This window comes from Sciurus vulgaris, assembly GCF_902686455.1.
Source record: "Sciurus vulgaris genome assembly, chromosome: 5".
Lineage (NCBI taxonomy): Eukaryota > Metazoa > Chordata > Mammalia > Rodentia > Sciuridae > Sciurus > Sciurus vulgaris.
Window position 1 is genome coordinate 107954909 of NC_136465.1, and position 25254 is coordinate 107980162.

At 36.3% G+C, this 25254-nt stretch overlaps 1 protein-coding gene across 1 annotated transcript in view; it reads right to left on the reverse strand.

Moving 5' to 3' along the window:
• The window catches only part of DBX2 (developing brain homeobox 2), a 36037-nt gene extending 23461 nt beyond the window's left edge, over positions 1-12576 (reverse strand). The window contains exon 1 of the mRNA XM_079139639.1: positions 11891-12576. Within this exon, the coding sequence (XP_078995765.1) occupies positions 11891-12290 (400 nt within the window). The 5' untranslated portion in view covers positions 12291-12576. The remainder of the gene's footprint in view (positions 1-11890) is intronic.
• Between the last annotated feature and the right edge of the window lie 12678 nt (positions 12577-25254).

Below are 25254 nucleotides of genomic sequence, written 5' to 3' on the forward strand. Positions count from 1 at the left end.
TAGTCAGCGTTTTAGTAACTAAACTAATGATGTTCAAGACTAAGAAATAAGACATTTCCATCATTTTCTTAGGGAAAAATCAAGGATCAAACTTTCCTACTCCCTCATACACACCTTCCTATATGCTATCTTCCAAAATTGATGATCTTGGAGCCTAAAACATGACTTTAAAATAAATATTTTTGTTATTCTCCTGTCATATTCAAGTGACAAATTCTTTTCTTTTTTGTACTCACACAAGGGAAATTTTTTTGTTTGTTTGTTTGTTTGTTTGTCTGTTTTTTTTTGTTTTTTTTTTGTTTTTTTTTTTTTTTTTTTTTTTTTTTTAGTGCTAGGGGTTGAACACAGGGCCTTGTGCTTGCAAGGCAAGCCCTCTACCAACTGAGTTATCTCCGCAGCCCAGGAAAATTGTTCTGCTATGACTACATAACCTTTTTGAAGAACACAGTACTTTCAGATTTGCATTTTAATAAATTGATAAATGTATGCTTATTTTTACCAATTCTTTAAAGCAGACGTCAACACAAACATATTGCCCAGTAAAAAAATTATAGTATTTCAGGGTCCTGAAGGCCCTAAAATTAGAAATTAGTCATTAATGCAGATTTCTTCCTATAATACAATGGAAAGTTGTCAATATTAATGTTTTTAGTTTTCAAATATCTGGATTTCCAGAGAATCGTGTTTGTTTTAACACTGTTTTGAAAATATGCAACTAAGGCAAAGGTATGAAAAGGAGAATATTTTGGTGTTCAAAAAGTCCAAAAACTGTTTTTTTAGTTTCATTGTTATCATAAATTGTTCTAATATCAACTAGAAAATCATCATAGAAATGAAAAATCATTTGAATTTTATATCTTTAATTATAAGAACATGGCATTATTTAGGCAGATTTATATTTCCATGATTACTATGGACATATGAAGTACTTTGAAAAATAGAATTATATTTCCAAGTATAAATATTGCCTCATTGTGTTTATTCTTAAGCATTTCTGCTAGCTCACTTGTTTCCCCTCCAAAATAAACATTCCATAGATAATTAAGTCATGTTTATTATGCTGTTAAGCTTTTCCTTCTTCCTTCCTTTTTCTTTTTTTCTTTTTATTAGGTAGAAGGAAAAAAGTCAGTAATGTTGTATTTACATACAAAAATTACACATTTATTGTGCTAGCTGGAAATACCAAAGAAAATTCGTTTACTTGATCTTTGTTGCTCAATATAGAACACAGAAAATAAGACTGTACCCTAGTGATACCAGTGAAATAATAATGCAAGGTATATATAAATCACACATTTCCTATTCTAGCCAAAATCAGTCTAACTCCTCAGCCCTAAAAATGAGAAAATAAAAGATTAAAACAAATAGATGGTTTCCTTAAGTAATCAATTAAATACATTTGTGATAAATGTGGTTTGAAGATGTCTGATTTTAACACTGGATTTAACAAGAAAGATTTTATTTGAACAGTCCCTTGTACTGCTATACATTACCTTACGTGAAAGTTGTAATCAAAATGACAGTATCAAAATCTGTAATTACAAAAATGTCAAAATCTACAGTAACAATTCTAGTTTGGGCTAAAAAAACTAGCTCTCACACTTTGTGACAAGACCAGTCTTGAAGTTCTATTGTATAGAAGTTCTTGGCCATCTTAAATCATCTCTTTGACACATATATTTACACAGGAGATTAGTCAATTCCTGACTGCTATACATAAATACACCTTGTTTAAGCTGGTTTATGTGGAAATCACTGTGAAATTCCAATTAAGTGCTCCCTTTTTTTTTTTCACAAGCTCCTACTCTGACATAAGTCAAATGCTAATCAATCTCTGGGCATGTGATTGCTCAGTGCTCAATGACAACAGGAAACAATCATTTAAAATAATGCAATGCATTTAAAATACATTTTAGACTTTTAACATTTGTAAACCACAGACTTTTTTAAAGAAAAGAGGAAAAAAGAAAACTCAAACTTCATGAAAACAAAATGATAAGTGAACAGATGTATGATAACTTTTGCAAGCCTTACAAACTACTTTGAAGATGTTCTGAAAAATGGAGGGGGGAAATGGCCATTTAATCATGGATGATAGGCATTCAAGCCCCATCCATGCAGTTTAGATGCAATTACATCATTATTCGCTGTGTTAGGAATGATTCATGGTAGGCTTACTGAACAATAGTCATAATGATAATATTTAAGGAGTGTTTACTATATAGTCAGGCACAGGACTGGATATGAATTTAACACAAGCCATCTCATTCATTCATTCATTAACATTCAACCTTAAATGGGACTGCATCTAGAATGTGATTATGATTGCTTTCAGCAAAGTAAAAAAAGTAGGCAAGAGAAACAATAGGATTTTAGGATAGTAATAAGTTATTACAGACTCTGACAGTTATTCAAAGCTGGAGTCTGGAAAATAGACACATCTCCCAAGATGTCTATGGGAGAAAAATAATGTCCTTTCCTATGAAAAGAACACCCATGGGACAGGTCCTAAATGAGCTCAGGTCCTCTTGGTACAGCATTTCAGGTTACTCCAAATTCCACATTCCACCAATAAATCAAATTTTCATTTTCTATGGGAAGTTGTTACAACTTAAAAACAAAAGGGCTTAAACTTTTGGGAACAAAACCAGGGCCTGTCTGAAACCAAATGACTAAATTTTATAGAAAACTTTATGAACTTTCCATACTTTCATCACAGATTCTAATTTATTTGAAGACCCAGATGCAAAACGTCTTTTAATTATTTTGAATATCTAGTTAAGATGGGAACTTAGAGCCAACTTACTGGTGAACTAGCCTTATTTTTTAAAAACTAGATCTAAATAGATCTAAATAGATGGCTATCTGATGTAAATATCCCAAGCAAAGGATAGTTACAAGCCTAACTGTAAAGAAATTATTTTCAAAATTCTGTTGTCTAGAAAACAATAATTTTAATTGGTTTTTGTTACTTTCATTCTTCTTTATTGACAGAAAAGGACAATGGAAATCAATTGGCATGAAACCAATTCTTTTTATTATCACTGCAAACTGTGGTACTGACTTGTGGTAACATTTCAAAGACTGAATACCAAAGATCACTGGTAAAACTTTCAAATAAATTTCAGGGGTCCACTGCAATGCAGTGCGGACTGGACAGCACATTTCAAAAAAGATGAGGAGAAATGAGACAAGATTCCAAGATATCTTACTAATGCAGAAGGTCAATAAAAATAAAAATAAAAACCTCTGGGAAAGAATAACAGGAAATTAAATAAATTTAAAAGGCACTCCTTTAATTGCCAGGTACACAGGCTCTGGCAATAAAGAAACCTAAACTTCTGATTTGAAAATAATACACAATTAAACAGACTACCTGGAGACAAAACCCCAAAGAATTGCAAAATGTTTGTTTTGAGTAGTTAGACCTAAGAAATATCAATTATGTAATAAGATTTGATTTATCTATCACATAGTGTAACTAAAAGTAATTCATTTAGTGATTCAATTGCCATCCTTCCCTTCAATCAGTAGGGAAAACAAGTTAGATAAATTTGTCCTTTCCCCTCTGTTAATTGGGAAACAATAGAAGTCAGCATTTTTTGCCTCAAGAGTATTTTTCAAACAGAAAAAAATAGGCCTTAATGTTTTAATACAGCTCTTTAAGAAGCCAAGTACAGTTTGATTCTTTCCTTTCAATTCAAGGCAAATAATATGTATCACCTATCATCTGTCAAGTGCAAAGTGTTGCACTGTGTGCTGGGACTAGTTTTCCTTCCTACAGGAATTTATGCTTCTAAAAGAAAGAAAAGTTCCTTAACTTAAATATCTGAACATGCTAATGAAAAATGAAATATAAATTTCTCAGTATTCTACATTAAATGTGTTCTGTCAAAGCTGATGCACTCCCCAAGGAAAAGATGAAATTTAAGAATTTCATACTATGTATTTTCCAAAACCAGAATTACCTGGGCTACTTTTCAAAGATACAGATGCCTGGGCCCATATCAACTGGGTTAAATCAGACTAGGTAGGAATGGGTAGCCTTGCACAGCATTAAAAAAAAAAAACAAAACAAAAAAAAAAAAAACTCTACAGGTGATTATAATGGCTAGCCAGTATGAGATCACTAAAAAGAACATAAAATAATGTCTGATATTTAACAGGCATTCAATAAATGTTAGCCTTTCTCCTGCCATTATTATGTAACTTGAGATCTATACTAAGATAACACATAAAGAGAAACAATAAGGTCCAAACTTTTACTGAAATAGAAACAAGTGAAAAGAAAAGAATATTGTTAGGAAGGTTTGGTCCAAGAAGGCTTTAAGCAGGACAAACATCTCAATTAGGACCTTTATCTATGTGAGAAGTACTTGGAATGACAAAAGAAAAAAAAGACAGCTTTGGGGGTAAGTCACATGAACAAAGGAAAGGAGGTAAGGATGGCTAGGATGCATAAAAAAGGTTAAGAAGAACAGTCTGGTACTGGGACAAGGTCAAAGGGACAACACTCTAGAAGAGATCAATGTGGCTGAGGAAATGAAAGTCTTGAAGGTCAGAGAGAATTTCATTTTATTTGTCTTCAACAGGGATAATTTATGTTTTCCTGAGTAGCTAGGTGATATAATGAAAGCTACATTTTAGAAAAATTCACCTGGTCATGGTGGCTGAGATGTAGTGGAACAAGGAAGGGCTATAGGGAAGGCTGGGACTGCAACAACACTGTGTGCAGCAAGAGGCAATGAGAAGCATTGTTGGGACACTTCCATCGACATCTCATGGATCCTCACAACAGCAACTACTGGATAGGATCTGGCTTCCTCTCCAGCTATGGGACATTAATCACTGTGACCACCATAGTTGTCTAGGGTCACCAGCACTGGTGCCTCACCCTTCTAGAAGCCAGGTTGAGCACCTGGTCAACAGCCAGTGTCAACAGCCAGTCAGGTGAGTAGCCCTGGACATCTGGCCAGTAGATTCTTCAGAGGACTGCAGCTCCAACTGGCAACCAACTGCAACTGCTGTATCAGATTCTGAGTGAGAATCTCCCAGCAGAACCCAGTCAATGAATGCACAAAACTGTGAGAAAAAATAATAAATGATTTCTTTAAGCCACCAAGTTTTGGGATGGGTTCTTGTATAGCAATACCCCTTTTACCAATAGTTCATTTATGGTGAAACAGTGGGAAGAAGTTTTTCACATTTTTTTTCCTGTTCCTTATCAATGGACTTCTGACTTACATGCTTGAAAGTCAAGTGCTGACCCTACCCTCTGTTCACATTTTGAAATTAAAAAAACAGGTTCAATGAAGTTACACAAATTGCTTATTTATTCAATCAGTACCATATGGAGCTTAGACTTGAATTTAGACCTTAAAATGATACAAATACTACTAAAATCAGATCAGAAAACCATATGGTTGTTAAAAATTTGCCAAATTTGTCATTTATGCTTTGGAGAAAGCATTGTCAACATTTATATTTATTATATTTTTATTATTATAAAGGACCTAAAAGTAAATTTGTTAGGTATTATGAGTTACAAAGTCTCTCAGGTTAATTGCAATGCAAAAGTACCTATAGAAAATTTGTAAATCAGTAAGTATGATCCTAATCTTAATTGAAGAAACAGATCATGTTTTTGTTTCAGATCCAATATAACTACAGAATTGGTATAACGCACTTAAACTCAATCCAGCCTCAGGTTAGTCTATTTAAAAACCCACCAAGCAGTCATGCTTCTATTATCTTGTGAATATACATAAATTTTTTCAAAGAATAACTAACTCCTTCCCATGTTTTAATTGAGAAAAGTATTAGAGATTTAAAGTTTTAAAGAACATGAAATTTGGAGTCTTCTCAAGCAGACTTGTAGAACTCTGTCATATATTCTATTTCTGATGGTCATTTAGAATTACTAAGATTAAGGTTGTTATTGAAAAGTGAAAAGCCTACTTCATCTTGTAATATTTATAAATAATAAGTCAATTAAATATCCCACAATATATTTTAAATAGGTTAATTTTTCCCCTCTTTCTTCTTTTTTTTTTTTTTTTTTCTCTTTACTTTTCCTAGATTCTTTGGTTCTGAAAGAAAAGTCTAAAAACTTCTAGAGGCTTTTTGATCTTTGACTTCAGAGAGAATTTTAGTGCCTCAAGTTTACTGTTCACATAACTCACAAAACTATGCCCCTGAAATATTCACAACTAATAACTGGTTGACAAAATGAATAATGCTATTAAAAATGAAATCAGTTATGGTAACTTTATATAAAGTGATGAATCATTTGGCATTGCCAAGTTAAGAACTGACTGGAGGCTAAAAAGAATGAAAGGGAGAGATTTCATTAAAAGTGGAAACATTACTGAGAGGAAAATAAAATATTTTGGAATAAAATATACAAGGGTCTGGTAAGCATATTATGTGTTAAGGCAAAAATCCAATTTCTTACTAACAGAGTATAAAATAGAAACATGATCTAATGAAGTCTTAAATGAGGATTCTAACAAGCATTTCTAGATAAAATCATATTGTTTCGTTTTGCAATTTGCCTTTTACTCCTGGCAGACTCCAGGTGCATTTGAATAAAAACTTAAGTTATTTAAACTGACTTAAAAGTATGAACATTACAAATATAAAGGAGCTTGTGTGGTAGTGCACCCCTGCAATTGCAGTGACTAGGGAGGCTAAGACAGTAGAACTGCAAGTTCAAGACCAGTCTCAGCAACTTAGTGAGGCCCTGTCTCAAAATAAAAAAATAAAATAGCTCTGGGTATAGCTCAATGTAAGGAAGCACCCTTGGGTTCAATACTCACTACCATAAAAAAATAAATAAATAAATAGAACAAAACAAAAACAAAACAAAACAAACCTATAAGAGAAAACTTTAAGGTTGGCAATAAAATTCCCTCAAAACAAAAAAGATGGATTCTGAAGTTATGAACATTGCCAACAGAACATTTTACTTTTGTAAAAAGCTTTCCTAGTCAAAGAATGTCAAAGCATTTTATGAACATAACTATTAAACAGAAATTTTGCATGGATGTTGGTCCTTTACTTTCAAGTTGTTATCATTTCTAACATCATTCAGCAGCAAACATAACCATGAAATGTCTACTTACAGCAAAGAGAAATGTTTCCTGGTGGGCACAAGAACAGGAATGAAGGGGCACACACAAAGAGGAAGTCCAAAGCACAGCTTAGGTTCCAGGATTTTAGCCACAATGATGACAAATGAACATGGATAAAGGGCTAGGGATATAACTCAGCGGTAGAGTGCTTGTCTAGGTTGTGCAAGGCCCTGGGTTCTGTCCCTAGTACCATACAAAAATATCTGGATAGGTAGGAAAATCAATAGAAAAAAGTCACCCTTCACAGCCCCTTTAAATAACCCATCACACTTGGCACCCTTATTTAGTATCTTATGTTTAAATGCTACATAAGCCTGTTTATAAATTTATGGGCATTCAAACTATTGTACCTCCTAAAATAACACCTCAAATATCTAAAGTGAGTAAGAGTTAAGTAAAAAACACACTAGATGTTCCTACTTGACTTTTGGCTTTACTCCTGCTTTATTATTAAACCTCAGTAGCAACAACACAAGTTACCATATTGACATTGACTTGGTTGAACAAAGTAGAGATGCGTTTGTTGGGGGTAGGAGATGGGGGTAGGAGATGAACAGATGCTAAAGTTGCAGGCAAATTAAATGCACATGAATTTTTGGCCCCCGGTAGCTCCAACTCAAATATTTTCTAAAGAGTGTGGCTTACTCAATCAGTACCAAACATAAATGGACTGTTAGTTCTGTTAGTACTATTGAGAGTAAGAATTTCTCAAACCTGAAAGTACTGATGAACTTAGGGGCCATATAAAAATTTGTTCATAGCTGTTTATTCAAAAACTATGTAAAAGTTATTGATATGTTAACTACAAAGATATAATAAACAGATTAAAAAATATATACAGACAGTAAAAATATGATTCTGATACTATCTACAAATTCTACCAAAGGATAACTGGGAAAATGTCCAGAGTAAAGAACATCATTGTCCTGTTCTGGTTGCCCACTCTCTTCCTAGTTCTGGGTCAGCATTAACATTTAAGATAGCAATGTTTCAATTTTCCAAAACAAATCTAGAGCTTAGTTTAGCAACAAAAATTACAGACTGATTTAAATTAGATCACAAAGTCTTCAGTTAGACTGGAATCCCCACTTTGAACACAGATTCATTTTATTCATGCCCCAAGTGCCTAAAATGTATGACAGGCTATGTTATTTCATACTCGGAGTGTATCTCAACAAAGGAGGTATATATTACCATTTTGAACACAACCCATAAGTGTAAGCAGTTTCAGACAAAGTCAAGGAATAATAGGTAAATAACCCTCACTGAATGACAGCAAAAATACTCAGGATCTTCCATTTCTGTACTATTGAGTACAACTCACTTGGCAAAATTACTTTTTAACAAAAAAGAACAAACTCACTTATCCAGAATAAATATTTGCTTTCCAATCATTTTGTATGCAGCACATTTAATACAAAATAGTTTTGTCAATTATTTTGAAACTGTTTTAAATAACAAATGTTACTAAAAAGCAAAACTATTTGTTCCACTTATTTTGAAAAATTCATGGCATTCTCAGAACCAAGAGAAATTTAAAATGTTCAGTTTTTCACTTTCCAAGACCTTCTTTTATACATAAACATACGCATATTTAAATCTATAACTGCACTCTCCAAATAATAACATTAGTGAACTTACAGGGGAGGATCTCTGATCATTAGGATTTTACTGAGAAAGTCTTCTGGTTTCCACTAACAAACTATAACAGGTCTGAGACATTTTTCCCTCAGATTAAAAAAAAAAAAAATGGAGGTGAATCTATTCATTACCCACTATTGCACTAAATGTGTCTCTCTCAAATCTTCAAGGATATTCTTTGATTTAAAACAAAAGTTTTTAAATTACTCTATATAAACAATTGGACAACATATAGTATGGCATGTTCCTTTTCTTGCTCTAAATATTCAAACCTGCCAGTTTTCTGGGATGAAGCACTGACAGCTATACTTTCATCTATGACCTGTAAAGCTGGGTTACCACTCACCTGTCAACACCTTTCAGATGTGTCTTATGACAAGAAAGCCAATTTCTTTCCTTAAAAGCTGAGGTATAAAATCATAATCTGATTTATTATGATTTGAATGCAATTAGTTGTACCATCCTTCATCAGTTTCTCATAGTCAATGAAGTTTACCAAAGTATCAATCTAAAGATTTTTTCTCCTTCACGAGTCCACAGATATTTCAAGTAGTATTTGGGACAAGAAACAAAATTAGCAAGTGAAATAATTTTTTCATTGTAGAAAGAGATATGAATCCCAATAGCTAACTGGCTGGCCCCTTATGAAGATTAAAAAGCTAATAATTGGTAACCTATAAAATAGTACAGACCAAGGAATGTAAGCCCCACAGGGCAGTTATTTCTTTTGTTCCATGATTATGCCAAGATCCTAAAACAGAAGTTGACACATGAGATACCCTCAGTAAGCATTTGCTGAATTAAATATATAGTATAATTAGAAGTAGGTAACCAAAGTAATTAAGCAAAAATACACAGAGTGGCATAAATTCTCTAAATTTTAAACAATGCTACATTTCATCACTGCACTTAAAAACTACTCTGAGTTTTCTTATTCAACATCTAGACAGATGCAATCAACATATTAAGGTTGAAATAAAGTGGATTGTCAATAAGCTCAAATTATTAAAATCACATTTTATAATTTTCTCCCTACTGTCTAAAACATCAGTACTAATCATTCACTGATATTTCAGAAAGAAATATTGTTACCTTTCATGCTCTCTACAGAATATCAATCACTAGTTCATATTACCTAATTTCCAGATAATAGATAAAATGGTTGGTACTCATTTCAACTTCATAATCTATACTATATAAAGAATTTCCATCACATTTAGTAAGTTAAGAATCTGTCACTTAAACTAGGACAATGTTCAGAAACTTATATTATTTGTTAAATTGTAAAAATAAATGTAAATTCCAGTTTTAAAGAGCATAATTGTGGGTACAAACTTATGGGGCTTTTTCTTCCTTCTTTAGATGTATTTCCACTTTCAAAAATTATATGCATTCTTTACAAAAATGCCTTTTGAAACAAAAGGTTGTTCAAGTGAAAATCATTAGAGGGACACATCAAGTCTTCATGAGGGTTGATAAAACATTTGACAATACATATGCTTCAACTTTCATTTGAAAGGAAATATAAATTCTTGTACCCTCTGTTTATTCCAAAAAATAATTTTTTGAGTTGTTACACTTTAATATGTGTACAAGAATGAATATGTTCCTGAAAATAAAAACAATGTAGTTAGGAAATCCTTTGCCCACTCATTGCAATATTTTGAATGAAATGAATATGTATATGAAATTATTTTAAGGGTTATTGAACAATCTACATTTGATGTGCATTTGATTTATTTAATCTGTAAAATCCTCACAGTTTAAAATTATGTAGTTTTTCATGGTTGAGAGACAATCATTAACAATTTAAGAATTCTTGAAAAGTAACTTCTCTGAACACAATGCCAAATCATCAAGATTTTCTTCATAATTTATTAAATTATTTACTAATTCTTTGTCTATGTAGACCTGCTTTACACTTTTCTAATCTTCCTCATACTTCAAAAACAAAGCGGTCCACACTTACAAGGCACATAAGCCTCGCCTTAACTTTATCTGTTCCTGTTCCTAAATGGATTTAGGTTTTACACTATGTGAAGGAGATCTGTGTTCATATAATTATATTTGTTCCATTCTGTTAGTAATCATTTCAAGCTGAAAGACTGGGACAGGTTCTAAACATGTTAAATTCTATAAAGCCATTAGTAATAAATTTGATCCGGCAGTTTGCTGGGACAATGGAAACTGCTGAAAAAGCGTCTATTAGTCATTCTGGACAAACCCATTGGGATTAAAAGAATGAGTTAAGATCGTCTAAGGACGCAGCCAAAAAATTAATTCAATTGGAGCCGAGTTTCCAAGTCTCTAAGAATCGTAGTCCTTTTATCATCGCTAATTTCGGCAGCCTCTCCATAAACTTTACCTAACAGTCCGCATCCTTCCTTTGTCCCAATCCCCCAGCTAGCTTTTATATGGTAATTAAAATAAACCCAAACTATCCTTCTCTTGGTAAATTCCTATTTATTAGTGAACTTCCTACTCCAGTTGCCAATTCAGCTGTTTTTCAGCTCAGCACGAAGAAAAAGTCGGCCTTGATTTCTTTGCGCCTTGAATGTTCCAAAGTGTTAAAGAGGCGAGAGAGCCAAAACTTTGCGCAACTCTTCTTCCAAAGACCTTCGCAAGCCTTCCTGAACAACCCGGACCGTCTCAAAGGTGAATGGCAACAGCCCGCACAGCAGGCCCCGCGAAGCTCTCCTAGCCAAGAACTTTCCGCAGGGCCGCCTCCGGGACAGGAGCGGCGGACTAGAAACGCTATACTTGGGAAACCCCGTGAAACTGGTCCAGCTCCACAAGCATCTAGGAACCGAGGAGCCCTTTCCAGTCAGAGGCGCCTTCGGAGTTTTCCCGTTAAGGTCAAAAAGTCCAAAGTAGCCCTACTACCTGTCCAAAGGAGGAGACAGGAAGGAAACTACGGGCCGGGATGGGGCAAAAAATAATCACAAAAGTGGTGGTTTCCTCCTCACTCCCCAAATGGCATCTCCACTAAATCTCGACATGCTCCAGGAAGGTCCCAGGCTGGCACTCCCTTGGCGCAGCGCGCAATACTGGCGAGCCCAGGTCCCGGGGCGCCCGCCGGGGCGTCAGCGCTGCTGGGAAGGGGAGAGCTGGCTCACCTGGGGCAGAAGGCTGGAAAGCACAGTCTCGGTCCTCCGGAGCCCGGCCCGGCAGCCTCGCGCCTTCCGCCGAGGGGCCGAGCACTTGAAATGCCCACCGCGTGCCGTAGGGTGCCCCGGCTGGGCTGACTTGCTCGGCCGCAGGGCACAGCTTGAGGGGAACGGGACTGGCGGGCAGGGGCCGGAGCTGCGCGCCCGCGGCTGTGGGTAGGGAGGCCGCCGGGCCGTGGGGCGGGGGTGGCTGCAGCCCGTGCGCCGGGGCTCCTCCGACCCGCAGCAAGTTCTCGATCAGGAAACTCTTGCCCAGGTTGCCAAAGCCCGGTGCTGCCGGGAGATTGAGGAGCGCGGAGGAAGCCACCACGTCCCAGTAGGCGCCCGCTGCCACGGCGCTGGGGAGCATAGTGCGGCGCCCGCGGGCCCGCTGCACCCGCCTCTAGCCCGCGCCCCGCCGGACCCGGCCACTGTCTCTCGCCGCCGCCTCCCCCGGGCTGGAGCGCTCTGAGCCCGGCGGGGAGGAGAGGGCACCCAGAACGTCGCAGGCTCGGAACGGTATTATTTATTTGCGTTGGTCGTTTCTCTCTCTCTCTCTCTCTCTTTTTTAAGGGATGGGAGGAGTGAGGGTGGGAGGGGGAAGCTGCGCGTCCCCCTGACCCGCGGCGTAGGCTCTGGGAGCGCCTGGGGGAATCTATACAGATCCGCATGGGGTTTTTTTCTAGAAGGACGGAAGGTGTGCCTAGCTCATCCATTCATGTCACAAGGCCCACAAAGTGACAGACAGACGCGGCCAACAATAAGGGCAACCCGAGAGTCCGTGCAGTGGCAATGGGAGGGGACTCTTGCAGGAGGAGGTGGGCGTGGAGGCGACGTGAATAGGGCGCTCTTGCAGTCTCCCAACAACTGGCCAAGTCGTGGCCCTAGCGCTGTAGCCCAGCATCCCTGGGCGTGAAGTCCGGAGGACACAGCGTGGAGCGCTTTGAAAGACACGCGGAGGAGTGCTCCACCAACCACCTGTCTGCTGACCCTTGGCATCCCTGTGTTTGTTGTCACCTCTGGAACCTATGGGCATCGGGGCCATAAAGGAAGCCTCTGAAGGGCTGTTGTCATCAGGGAAAGTGGAACATTTGATCTAGACTTGTGGTTGTACCACTGTAAAGTGACTTTTTAAAGAGTGCCTTGTTTGTGTGTTATAAGAGGCCCCTGTTATGCAAAGGGAAAGGAAATATATTTTTCTTGGAGATCTTTTGAGAAATTTCTTAGTTTTCAGCGGTTCGTGTTAAGATTTGTTTTAAGGATTTTGGAGAGAGCTGCCTACAGCTTCTTTGCACCAAAAGAGGATGATCTAATAAATTTTTATCTAGAGAAGATCAATCACTGTCAGTTGGTTATGCCAAATGATAGATGGTTAAGTCCAAACCCAGGGAAGAAATGGCCTGTTAGCCATTTGTTGGTTGGGTATTATTCTGCAGAGAGATGGGGATGAAAACACTGAATTATTTAAGATTATCACTGCTCTCTTTATTTCCTGAAAATTTAAGTATTTTTAATTTATTAACAGTTTGCTAAGTGGAGACAACAGGTGAAAAGTGTGTGTGTGAGTGTGTGTGTGTGTGTGTGTGTGTGTGTAATAGGTCTTTTAATTACAAGGCAACTTTAAAATTTTCTCATTTTGGAAAGTATATCAAAGGAGTGTTAAAACTGTGACTTCTTTGTCAGTTAACACTTAGAATTGCCACTCTTCTGCCCAAATTTAGATGAACTTATTTAGAATGATGTTGTATGAGGATGTTTTCAAAGTTTGGAGTCACATGTATAGTTTTCTTCTTTAACCTAAAAATAATTTGGTCCCTGACTTCTATTTCCTTAAAAGCTTAACTAGAGTTGCCAGGCTAAGGAAACAGATTTAAGGAAGTAGATTTCCTTTTTAAATTCTTTTTTCTTTTTCTTTTTCTGTTTTTCTTTTTTTTCTTTCTTTCTTTCTTTTTTTTTTTTTTTTGTGAATTGGTTGATTTTATTTCAATTTCACTAGCTCTGTCTCAAGTTTTGTTTAAAAGTCCACCTTTTCCAAAAATGACCATAGGTTGCTAAGTTAGTAAAATTGGAATTGGTTTTTACTCTGATAGAAGTTTTATCATCTGATTGTAAATGGGGGTAAAGTGAATTGCAACACCGTTCTATGCTACCAATATTCATTTGCTTATTGATTTAATACGTATTGAGCACTTGTGGTTGTCCTGGGGAGAAAGATCTGGTCCTTGCCTTGTAGGGATTCATAGCCTAGGAGCAGGAGAAAACTACGATCTGAGGAAGGGCTTCAAATTTGGAAAGGAACAGGTGAGAGAAAAATTTCTAGAGGAAGTATTCCCTGAACTGAGTCAAAAAGATAAATATTATAGTCATTGGGGGTAGGATTTGAGATGGGCAGAGAAAAGAGAGATTACATGACCACTGTCATCCTCATATCACAGCCACCATTTTTGCTGTGTTTGCAGCCATCCACAGTACTAAACTCTTTGTACCATGTTAACTCATTTACCTTCACAACAGTACTGCAAGGTTGACACTATTATTATCCCAGTCTTAGTGTGCAGCGCAGAGAATTTAAGTAACTTTGCTAAGGCTGCACAACTATCAGTGTGGTGAGGCCAAGCTGCAGCCCAAGATGAATGACTCCACAGTTTGGCTGTCATGCTGAATTGTGTCACCTGGCTATTCCTAGATGCAAGTGAGGCTGAAAAACAAGGATTTCTTTTTTTATATTTATTTTATTTATTTATTTATGGAAGGTAGCAAGGAAGATTTGACTCAAGACTGACTTTTGGGTCAGCTAGCTTGTCTTCCACAGCTTGCCTTCCACAGGAGGCAATTGGAGAAATCTAGACACAAATAAGTGGCAAGAAGAATGATAAGAGGGAACAAATGTTACACAGGTTAAATAGGTTACACAGGTTATAGGAGTAGGTTATGCTATAACGCAGCTTTTAACCAGAGGCAATTGCCCACTACCCAGGGAACATTTGGCAGTATATGGGGATTTGGGAGCTTGATACAACACTGGAGAGGAGTATTCTTCTGGCATCTATTAAATAGAGGTTAGGGATTTTGCAAAACATCCTACAATGCAAAAAACTCCCACAACATTGACCCAAAATGTCAATGCCTTGGTTATGGAAGAGATCAGATGTTATGTAGGATCACTTCCAGTTTTCTGGTTAGATGACTGGATAGATGCTCTCTTAACAACATGAGGACTTACAAGAAGAAATGTAGGTTTTATGTGCAGGAATGAACAAAAAGATGAACTCAGTTGCTGTGGCCATTTATGGAATCTTCCAGAGAGAATATGTAGTGAGACGAGAAAGGAATCAAGAACAAAATACTATGTGTATTTGTGGGAGGGCAGCATTTAAGGGGACAGATAAAAAAAAGAACTATGTAGGAGAGAAAATAAGTAACCAGAATCTGAAGACAGAAACTACCATGGTTTGAATAGCGACTAGGCCATGAACAGATTAATACCGATTATAAAAGGGGTTCAGGCTGTAAGCTCACTCTCTTGAAATCTTATCCTCTCTTTTCCCTTTTGACATGAAATGATAAAAGAAGAAGGTTCTCCCCAAATATAGATACTTTCACATTGGATTTTCTAGCCTCCAGAACTGTGGGAAATTTCCTGTTTTATTGTTATTATTATAATTATACGTGATAGTAGACCTCATTGTTTCATATCCATACATATACATATTATAATTTTTTCAATGTAATTCCCCAGTACCTCTCTTTTCCCTCCCCTCCTTCCCCCTGCTTCTTCTACTATATTTGTCTCTCTTCCGTTTCACAAGATCAACCCCCCACCCCTTTCTCCCACTTTTATCCCTCTGGCTTCCACATATGAGAGAAGATACACAACCCTTGACTTTCTGGGTCTAGCTTATTTTGCTTAACATGATGCTCTCAAGTTCCATTCATTTTCCTTTGAATGACATAATTTTATTCTTTATGGCTGAGTAGAAATCCATTGTATATACATGCTATATTTTCTTTATCTATTTGCCTATTGATGGACACCTAGGTTGTTTCCACATCTTGGCTATTGGAATTGTGCTTCTATAAACATGGGTATGTATATATTGCTATATTATACTAACTTTAATTCTTTTGGATACATAATGTAGCTCAATTTTTTTTTATGAATTACGTAGTCTATGTTGTTCTTTTATAGTAAAGAAAATGGGCTCTGTGTTAAAAGAGTTTTTAATTTTGAAACTTATTTATTCAACTTATTAGCTATGTATAGTAGATAAGTTTCATTTATAGTCCAAATTAATGGATTTTTTTTGCCCAACATTTTGTAGTCTCCTCTCATTTTGACTCTGGGCTCAGGAATGTGCTTTGCTTTGATTCAAATGATTGCAAATACAGGTTTGAAAAAGCAGTTAGGTGTTTCTCCTTCCTTTCTTGGACTCCTGTAATTTCTTTGAGAATAAACCTGGTAGAAGGAAATAAGAGGCCACATGAAGCAAAGGTAGATTATCCCCAAATCCCACTTAACAAGAGTTATCTGATTCATTCCCAGCTCAGAGCAGTGAGTGGATCCAGCCAGTGGACCCATAAGTCTTAAGAAATAGTAAGTATTATTTTAAGCCAGTAAATTAGGATAGTTTATTATTCAAAATGTACTCTACACTCATGGAACAATCATTTAACCTCTCATAGAAACTTTCCTTTTTTGTGAAAAGAGGATAGTTATCCTAAGTTACTGAGCTTTTGCCATGTGTGAGCGAAATAAAGCATTCAAAGCATCTTGCTTTACACTTGACACTTAGAAATCAAATTTGTCATTGTTAACATAAAATTAAAAACTAGGTTTCTGCTGAGGATGAAAGCAAGAGATTAGAGACAGCTTAAGTGAAGAGAGGAGCTAGGGTGAGTCTTGGGATAGCCATCGAGAAAGGGGAGAGAAAGACCTGTGTAATGACCCTTCAGGAAGCTCATACTGTTGTCTGATTTTATCCAAAAAGATCTAAGACTAGAAGGGAAAGAACAGACTGTTTTCATAATGATGTAGTTCCTCAGGTAGGCTATGAAAAAAAGGAACTGGGAGCAACTCATGCAGCTGAAGCTAGGAATCTTTGAGGATAGGCTAGAGAAGAAAATTAGGAGAGAATTAACAAACCCTGAGAAGTCAGGGTCCAGTGATCTCGTTAGGGTATAAAATTTGTATTTCAGAAATGACATAGTGCGAGTGCTGGTGAAAATGATTGTGATCACTGAGATAGCTGTAAGGGTCAAGATTTCAGAGGTAGAGCACTTTCAATTAACTCAATAGTCCAGGATATGGTCCTGGGAGTGAGAGGCTAAAGTGACAGAAAGCCCAAGCCAACAAGCTTGCCAAGGTTGGAGACAAGTGAGATCAAGGTATTAGAGGGAACATCCCCATAGACACTGAAGCCACCAAGGGTGTCAAACCACCTTCTTCATATGGTAGAAAAATATAACTGGTGACAGCACCAAAGCTTCAATCTCTGATTTTTTTCTTTTCTTTCCTTCCTTTCTTTTTTTAAATTTTTATTTTTTTTATAAATTAACATTATTTCCAGTTCAGATAGTGCTACAGGGGGCCTTGGTGACATGCCTGCACTTGGACCCAGCAGGACAGGGTGTGGTGGTTAGAAGAAAATGACTGGATTGAGAAAAACAGCACATTCCCAAATGATGGAATGCTGTTCCCAGAAAAATGAGATGGAGGTTGGTACACTGAACCAAGCAAACAAATAGCTTGTGTATGCAAGACTATGCTGTCTTTGCACAGAACCTGTGGTCTGAAGCTCTAGCTCTGGGACCCAGATTGTGGTCTCTAAATATTCCCCAGTAAAAGGAACCTGGACTCCTTAGCATACAGAGATATGTCCTAAAATAATTACAGAAATTCCGAGTATACCTCCATAATGCAATAAGCTTAGAAGATCTAGTCATACAAGAAACAAAGCAATCTGGAATCACGTCAAAAATGTTTTACACAGGGACTCCTGCTAGGAAAATACAGGACAACCTGTATATCAAAAGGAATAATGACTACAGTGAACGAAGACATATTAAATGGGTTAAAAATCCATGAGTTAATTGTGATATCTAATTTTAAGTCCTTTGGGTATAGACTGAGAAGTGGGATGACTGGGTCAAATGATGGGTCCATTCCAAGTTTTCTGAGGACTCTCCATACTGTTTTCCAGAGTGGCTGCACCAATTTGTAACTCCACCAGCAATGTACAAGTGTGCCTTTTCCCCCACATCCATGCCAACACTTATTATTGCTTGTGTTCTTGATAATAGCCACTCTAATTGGAGTTAGATGAAATCTTAGAGTTGTTTAACTTTGCATTTCTCTAATTACTAGAGATGTTGAACACTTTTTGAGATATTTGTTAATCGCCTGTATATCTTCTTCTGTAAAGTGTCTGTCCAGTTCCTTGGCCCATTTCAATGTTTATAGTAGCTCAATTCACAATAACTAGATTTTGGAATCAACCTATATGCCCTTCAACAGATGAATGGATAAAAAAACTGTGGTATATATACACAATGGAATATTATTCAGCCATAAAGAAGAATGAAATTATGGCATTTGCAGGTAAATGGATGGTACTAAAGAATATCATGTTAAGTGAAATAAGCCAATCACAGAAACCAAAGGCTGAATGTTTTCCCTGATAAATGGATGATGATACATAATGGAGGTGGGGGGTGGGAGGTAGAAAAGAAGGAAGAAACTTCAGATTACAAAGAGGGAAATGAGAGGGAGGAGGGACAGGGGTATGAAAGATGGTGGAATGAGACAGACATCATTACCCTATGTGCATGTATGAATGGTATGAACCTACATCATGCACAGCCATAGAAATGAAAAGTTGTACCCCATTTGTATACTATGAATATTAATGCAGTCTGTAAAATAAAAAATAAATTAACTAAAAAATAGTGATATCTAAAAATACAACAAAACTTACTGGCCCCCTTGGAATGCTTGAATGCTAAGGTAGTGACCACTGTTCTGAAATCTAGCAAGTACTTGGAAACAAGAATTTATCCTGTATTTCAACACAGTCAAATAATTGATGGGGAGTATGTACTCCTTTACAGAAAAATTTAAATGCAGGAAAATAAATGCAGAAGTAATGATAGAATTACTGTGGAATCATTAATAGAAAGATAGAGGTATTAGGCAGATAACAACTGAATCTATTGATCAATTTGATATCATAATACAACCCAATGTTGTATATTTCCTGATTAAGGCCAAATTACTGACTTCCCATTCTCTGAACTTGGTCATGTGACCTCTTTGGCCTGTGAATTAGACCAAGTGCTGAGAAAGCACTTGGGAGTTTTTCTTCCACCCGTGGGGCCCTGGAAATCTCTGAGAAGAAACCTGAAGTAACCTACTACAGGGAGACACCACATGGAGCAGTGAGAACTGATCCAGCTGAGGCCATCCTGGACCAGCCAGATCCCAGCCTCTGAAACAAAAACCGGAAATAAACATTGAATCTAATCAAACCTCTATAGGAAATTAGAATAGAAAAACATATTAAGTGATTCATCAGAAATGCAATTTCCAAAATCCAGAATATGGGACATTCTAGACAATGAATAACTGATTTCATTGGTAAGCAAATGACAAAAGAAAGAGGGAACCATTACAGATTAAAAAGAGATAAGAGGCAGATTTAAAACATGGGCATCGATAAATGAAACAGAACAAGAACAATAGGAATTATGTTCATTGGTTTCCAGATGTTGAATCAACCTTGCATCCCTGGGATAAACCCCACTTGATTGTGGTGCACTATCTTTTTAATATGTTTTCATATGCCATTTGCCAGAATTTCGTTAAGGATTTTTGCATCTATGTTCATCAGGGATATTGGTCTAAAGTTTTCTTTCCTTGATGTGTCTTTGTCTGGTTTGGTATCAGAGTGACACTAACTTCATAGAATGAGTTTGGAAGGGTTCCCTCCTTTTCTATTTCATGGAACACTTTGAGGAGTATTGGTGTTAGTTCTTTGAAGATTTTGTAGAACTTGGCTGCAAATTCATCTGGTCCTGGGCTTTTCATGATTGATAGGCTTTGTGATGGCTTCTTCTGTTTCATTGCTTGAAACTAATCTGTTTAAATTATGTATGTCCTCCTGATTCAGTTTGGGAGGATCATATGTCTCTAGAAATTTGTCAATATCTTTGAAATTTTTTCTATTTTATTGGAGTATAGATTTTCAACATAGTTTCTAATTATGTGTTTCAGTGATGTCTGTCATAATATTTCCTTTTTCATCACAAATTCTAGTCATTTGAATTTTCTCTCTCTATTCATTAGTGTGGCTAAAGGTTCATCAATTTTGTTTACTTTTTGAAAGAACCAACTTTTTGTCAATTTTTTGAATTGTTTCATTTGTTTCAATTTCATTCATTTCACTTCTGATGTTAATTATTTCCTGTCTTCTACTACTTTTGGTGTTGATCTGTTCTTCTTTTTCTAAAGCTTTAAGACATAATGTTAGGTCAATTAGTTGTTGGCTTTTTATTCTTTTAATGTATGATCTCAATGCAATGAACTTTCCTCTTAGTACTGGTTTCATAGTGTTCCAGAGATTTTAATATGTTGTATTGTCATTCTCATTTACCTCTAAGAATTTTTTTTATCTCCTCCCTGATGTCTTCTGTTATCATTTCATCATTCAGTAGCATATTGTTTAGTTGCCAGGTATTAGAGTAATTTCTGTTTTTTATTTTCTCTTTGATGTCTAACTTCATTCCATTATGATATGAAAGAATACAAGGTAGTATCTCTATTTCTTTTTGTATTTACTAATGGCTGCTTTGTGACATAACATATGGTCTATTTTAGAGAAGGATCCATGAGCTGCTGAGAAGAAAGTGTATTCACTCAATGATGGATGAAATACTCTATGTATGTCTATTAAATCTAAATAATTGATTGTATCATTTCATTCTGTAGTTTCTTTGGTCATTTTTTTTCTTTTTTTTCTTAATTTTATTTTATTGTAAACAAATGGGATACATGTTGTTTCTCTGTTTGTACATGGCGTAAAGGCATACCATTTGTGTAATCATAAATTTACATAGAGTAATGTTGTTTGATTCATTCTGTTATTTTTTCCCTTCCCCCCACCCCTCCCACCCCTCTTTTCCCTCTGTACAGTCCTTCCTTCCTCCATACATGCCCCTCTCCCTAACACTAACTCTAACCCTAACACTAACCCTTCCCTCCCCCCATTATGTGTCATCATCCACTTATTAGCAATATCATTCTTCCTTTGGCTTTTTGAGATTGGCTTATCTCACTTAGCATGATATTCTCCAATTTCATCAATTTGCCTGCAAATGCCATCATTTTATCATTCTTTATGGCTGAGTAATATTCCATTGTATATATATACCACAGCTTCCTTATCCACTCATCAATTGGAGGGCATCTAGGTTGGTTCCACAGTCTGGCTATTGTGAATTGAGCAGCTATGAACATTGATGTGGCTGTATCTCTGTAGTATGCTGATTTTAAGTCCTTTGGGTATAGGCCAAGGAGTGGGATAGCTGGGTCAAATGGTAGGTCCATTCCAAGTTTTCTAAGGAATCTCCACACTGCTTTCCAGAGTGGTTGCACTAATTTGCAGTCCCACCAGCAATGTATGAGTGTACCTTTCTCCCCACATCCTCGCCAACACCTGTTGTTGCTCGTATTCTTGATAATCGCCATTCTAATTGGGGTGAGATGGAATCTTAGGGTGGTTTTGATTTGCATTTCTCTTATTACTAGAGAAATTGAACATTTTTCCATATGTTTGTTGATTGCTTGTAGATCTTCTTCTGTGAAGTGTCTATTCATTTCCTTAGCCCATTTGTCGACTGGATTATTTGAATTCTTGGAGTAGAGTTTTTTGAGTTCTTTATAGATTCTGGAGATTAGTGCTCTATCTGAAGTATGATTGGCAAACATATTCTCCCACTCTGTAGTCTCTTTCTTCACATTGCTGATAGTTTCCTTTGCTGAGAGAAAGCTTTTTAGTTTGAATCTATCCCAGTTATTGATTCTTGCTTTTATTTCTTTTGCTATGGGAGTACTGTTAAGGAAGTCTGGTCCTAAGCCGACATGTTGAAGATCTGGACCTATTTTTCTTCTATAATCTGCAGGGTCTCTGGTCTGATTCCGAGGTCCTTAATCCATTTTGAGTTCAGTTTTGTGCATGGTGAGAGATATGGGTTTAGTTTCATTCTGTTGCATATGGATTTCCAATTCTCCCAGCACCATTTGTTGAAGAGGCTATCTTTTCTCCATTGCATATTTTTGGCACCTTTGTCTAGTATGAGAAAATTGTATTTATTTGGGTTTGTGTCCGTGTCCTCTATTCTGTACCATTGATCTACCTTTCTATTTTGGTACCAATACCATGCCGTTTTTGTTACTATTGCTTTGTAGTAGAGTTGAAGATCTGGTATTGCAATACCCCCTGTTTCACTCTTCCTGCTAAGGATTGCTTTAGCTATTCTGGGTTTCTTATTCTTCCAGATGAATTTCATAATTGCTTGCTCTATTTCCGTAAGGTACGTCATTGGGATTTTAATTGGAATTGCATTGAATTTGTATAGCACTTTAGGTAGTATGGCCATTTTGACAATATTAATTCTGCCTATCCAAGAACATGGAAGACCTTTCCATCTTCTAAGGTTTTCTTTAATTTCTTTCTTTAGTGTTGTATAGTGCTCATTGTAGAGGTCTTTCACCTCTTTTGTGAGATTGATTCCCAAGTATTTTATTTTTTTCGAGGCTATTGAGAATGGGGTAGATTTTCTAATTTCTCTTTCTGAAGATTCATCACTTATGTATAAAAATGCATTGGATTTATGAGCATTGATCTTGTAACCTGCTACTTTACTGAATTCACTTATGAGTTCTAAGAGTTTTCTGGTGGAATTTCCAGGTTCCTCTAAATATATAATCATGTCATCAGCGAACAGGGATAGTTTGAGTTCTTCTTTTCCAATTCGTATCCCTTTAATTTCTTTGGTTTGTCTAATTGCTCTGGCCAGAGTCTCAAGAACGATGTTGAATAGAAGTGGTGAAAGAGGGCATCCCTGCCTTGTTCCAGTTTTTAGGGGGAATGCTTTCAGTTTTTCACCATTTAGAATGATATTAGCCATGGGCTTAGCATAAATGGCCTTTACAATGTTAAGGAATGTTCCCACTATCCCTATTTTTTCTAGTGTTGTGAGCATGAAGGGGTGCTGTATTTTGTCAAATGCTTTTTCTGCATCTATTGAAATAATCATGTGATTCTTGACTTTAAGTCTATTGATATGGTGAATGACATTTATTGATTTCCTGATGTTGAACCAACCTTGCATTCCTGGGATGAAACCCACTTGATCATGGTGCACTATCTTTTTAATATGTTTTTGTATGTGATTTGCTAAAATTTTGTTGAGAATTTTTGCGTCGATGTTCATTAAGGATATTGGTCTGAAATTTTCTTTCCTTGATGAGTCTCTGTCTGGTTTAGGTATCAGTGTGATATTGGCTTCATAGAATGAGTTTGGGAGGGTTCCCTCCTCTTCTATTTTATGGAATACTTTGAGAAGTATTGGAATGAGCTCTTCTTTAAAGGTTTTGTAGAACTCGGCTGAGAACCCATCTGGTCCCGGATTTTTCTTTGTTGGTAGGCTTTTGATGACTTCTTCTATTTCAGTACTTGAAATTGGTCTATTCAAATTGTGTATGTCCTCCTCGTTCAGTATAGGCAATTCATATGTCTCTAGAAACCTGTTAATGTCTTCGAGGTTTTCTGTTTTGTTGGAGAATAGATTTTCAAAATAGCTTCTAATTATGTTTTGTATTTCAATCCTGTCTGTTGTGATATTTCCTTGTTCATTCCAAATTTTAGTGATTTGGGTTTTCTCTCGTCTTCTCTTTGTTAGTGTGGCTAAAGGTTTATCAATTTTGTTTATTTTTTCAAAGAACCAACTATTGATTTTGTCAATTTTTTGTAGTGTTTCTTTTGTTTCAATTTCATTGATTTCAGCTCTGAGTTTAACTATTTCCTGTCTTCTACTACTTTCGGTGCTGGTCTGTTCTTCTTTTTCTAGGGCTTTGAGCTGTAGTGTTAGGTCGTTTATTTTTTGAGTTTTACTTCTTTTATTAAATGTGCTCCATGAAATAAATTTCCTCTAAGTACTGCTTTCATAGTGTCCCAGAGATTTTGATATGATGTTTCTTGGTTCTCATTTACCTCTAAGAATTTTTTAATTTCCTTCCTAATATCTTCTGTTATCCATTCATCATATAATAGCATATTATTTAATCTCCAGATGTTGGAATAGTTTCTGTGTTTTACTCTTTCATTTATTTCTAACTTCAATCCATTATGATCTGATAGAACACATGGTAGTGTCTCTATCTTCTTGTATTTGCTAACATTAGCTTTGTGGCATAATATATGGTCTATTTTAGAGAAGGATCCATGTGCTGCTGAGAAGAAAGTGTATTCACTCTTGGTTGGATGGTATATTCTATAAATGTCCGTTAAGTCTAAATTATTGATTGTGTTATTGAGATCTATGGTTTCTTTGTTCAATTTTTGTCTGGACAATCTGTCCAGTGGTGAGAGAGGCGTGTTAAAATCACCTAGTATTATTGTGTTATGGTCTATTTGGTTTCTGAAATTGAGAAGGATTTGTTTGACATACATGGATGAGCCACTGTTTGGGGCATAGATGTTTATGATTGTTATATCTTGCTGATTTATGCTTCCCTTAAGCAGTATGAAATGACCTTCTTTATCCCTTCTGACTAACTTTGGCTTGAAGTCCACATTATCGGAAGTGAGGATGGATACTCCAGCTTTTTTGCTGAGTTCATGTGCATGGTATGTTTTTCCCCATCCTTTCACCTTTAGTCTATGGGTATCTTTTTCTATGAGGTGAGTCTCTTGCAGGCAACATATTGTTGGATCTTTCTTTTTAATCCAATCTGCCAGTCTATGTCTTTTGATTGATGAATTCAGGCCATTAACATTCAGGGTTATTATTGAGATATGATTTGGTTTCACAGTCATTTGGTTCATTTTTTAAATTTTGCTTCTTTGTTTGACACAACTTGGCTCCTCCTTTATTTGACAATTCCTTTAGAATAATTCCTCCCTTTGCTGATTTGCTTCTTTCTTTTTCATGTCTTCCTCATGGAATATTTTGCCTAGAATGTTCTGTAATGCTGGCTTTCTTTTTGTAAATTCTTTTAGCTTTTGTTTATCATGGAAGGATTTTATTTCATCATCAAATTTGAAGATATGTTTTGC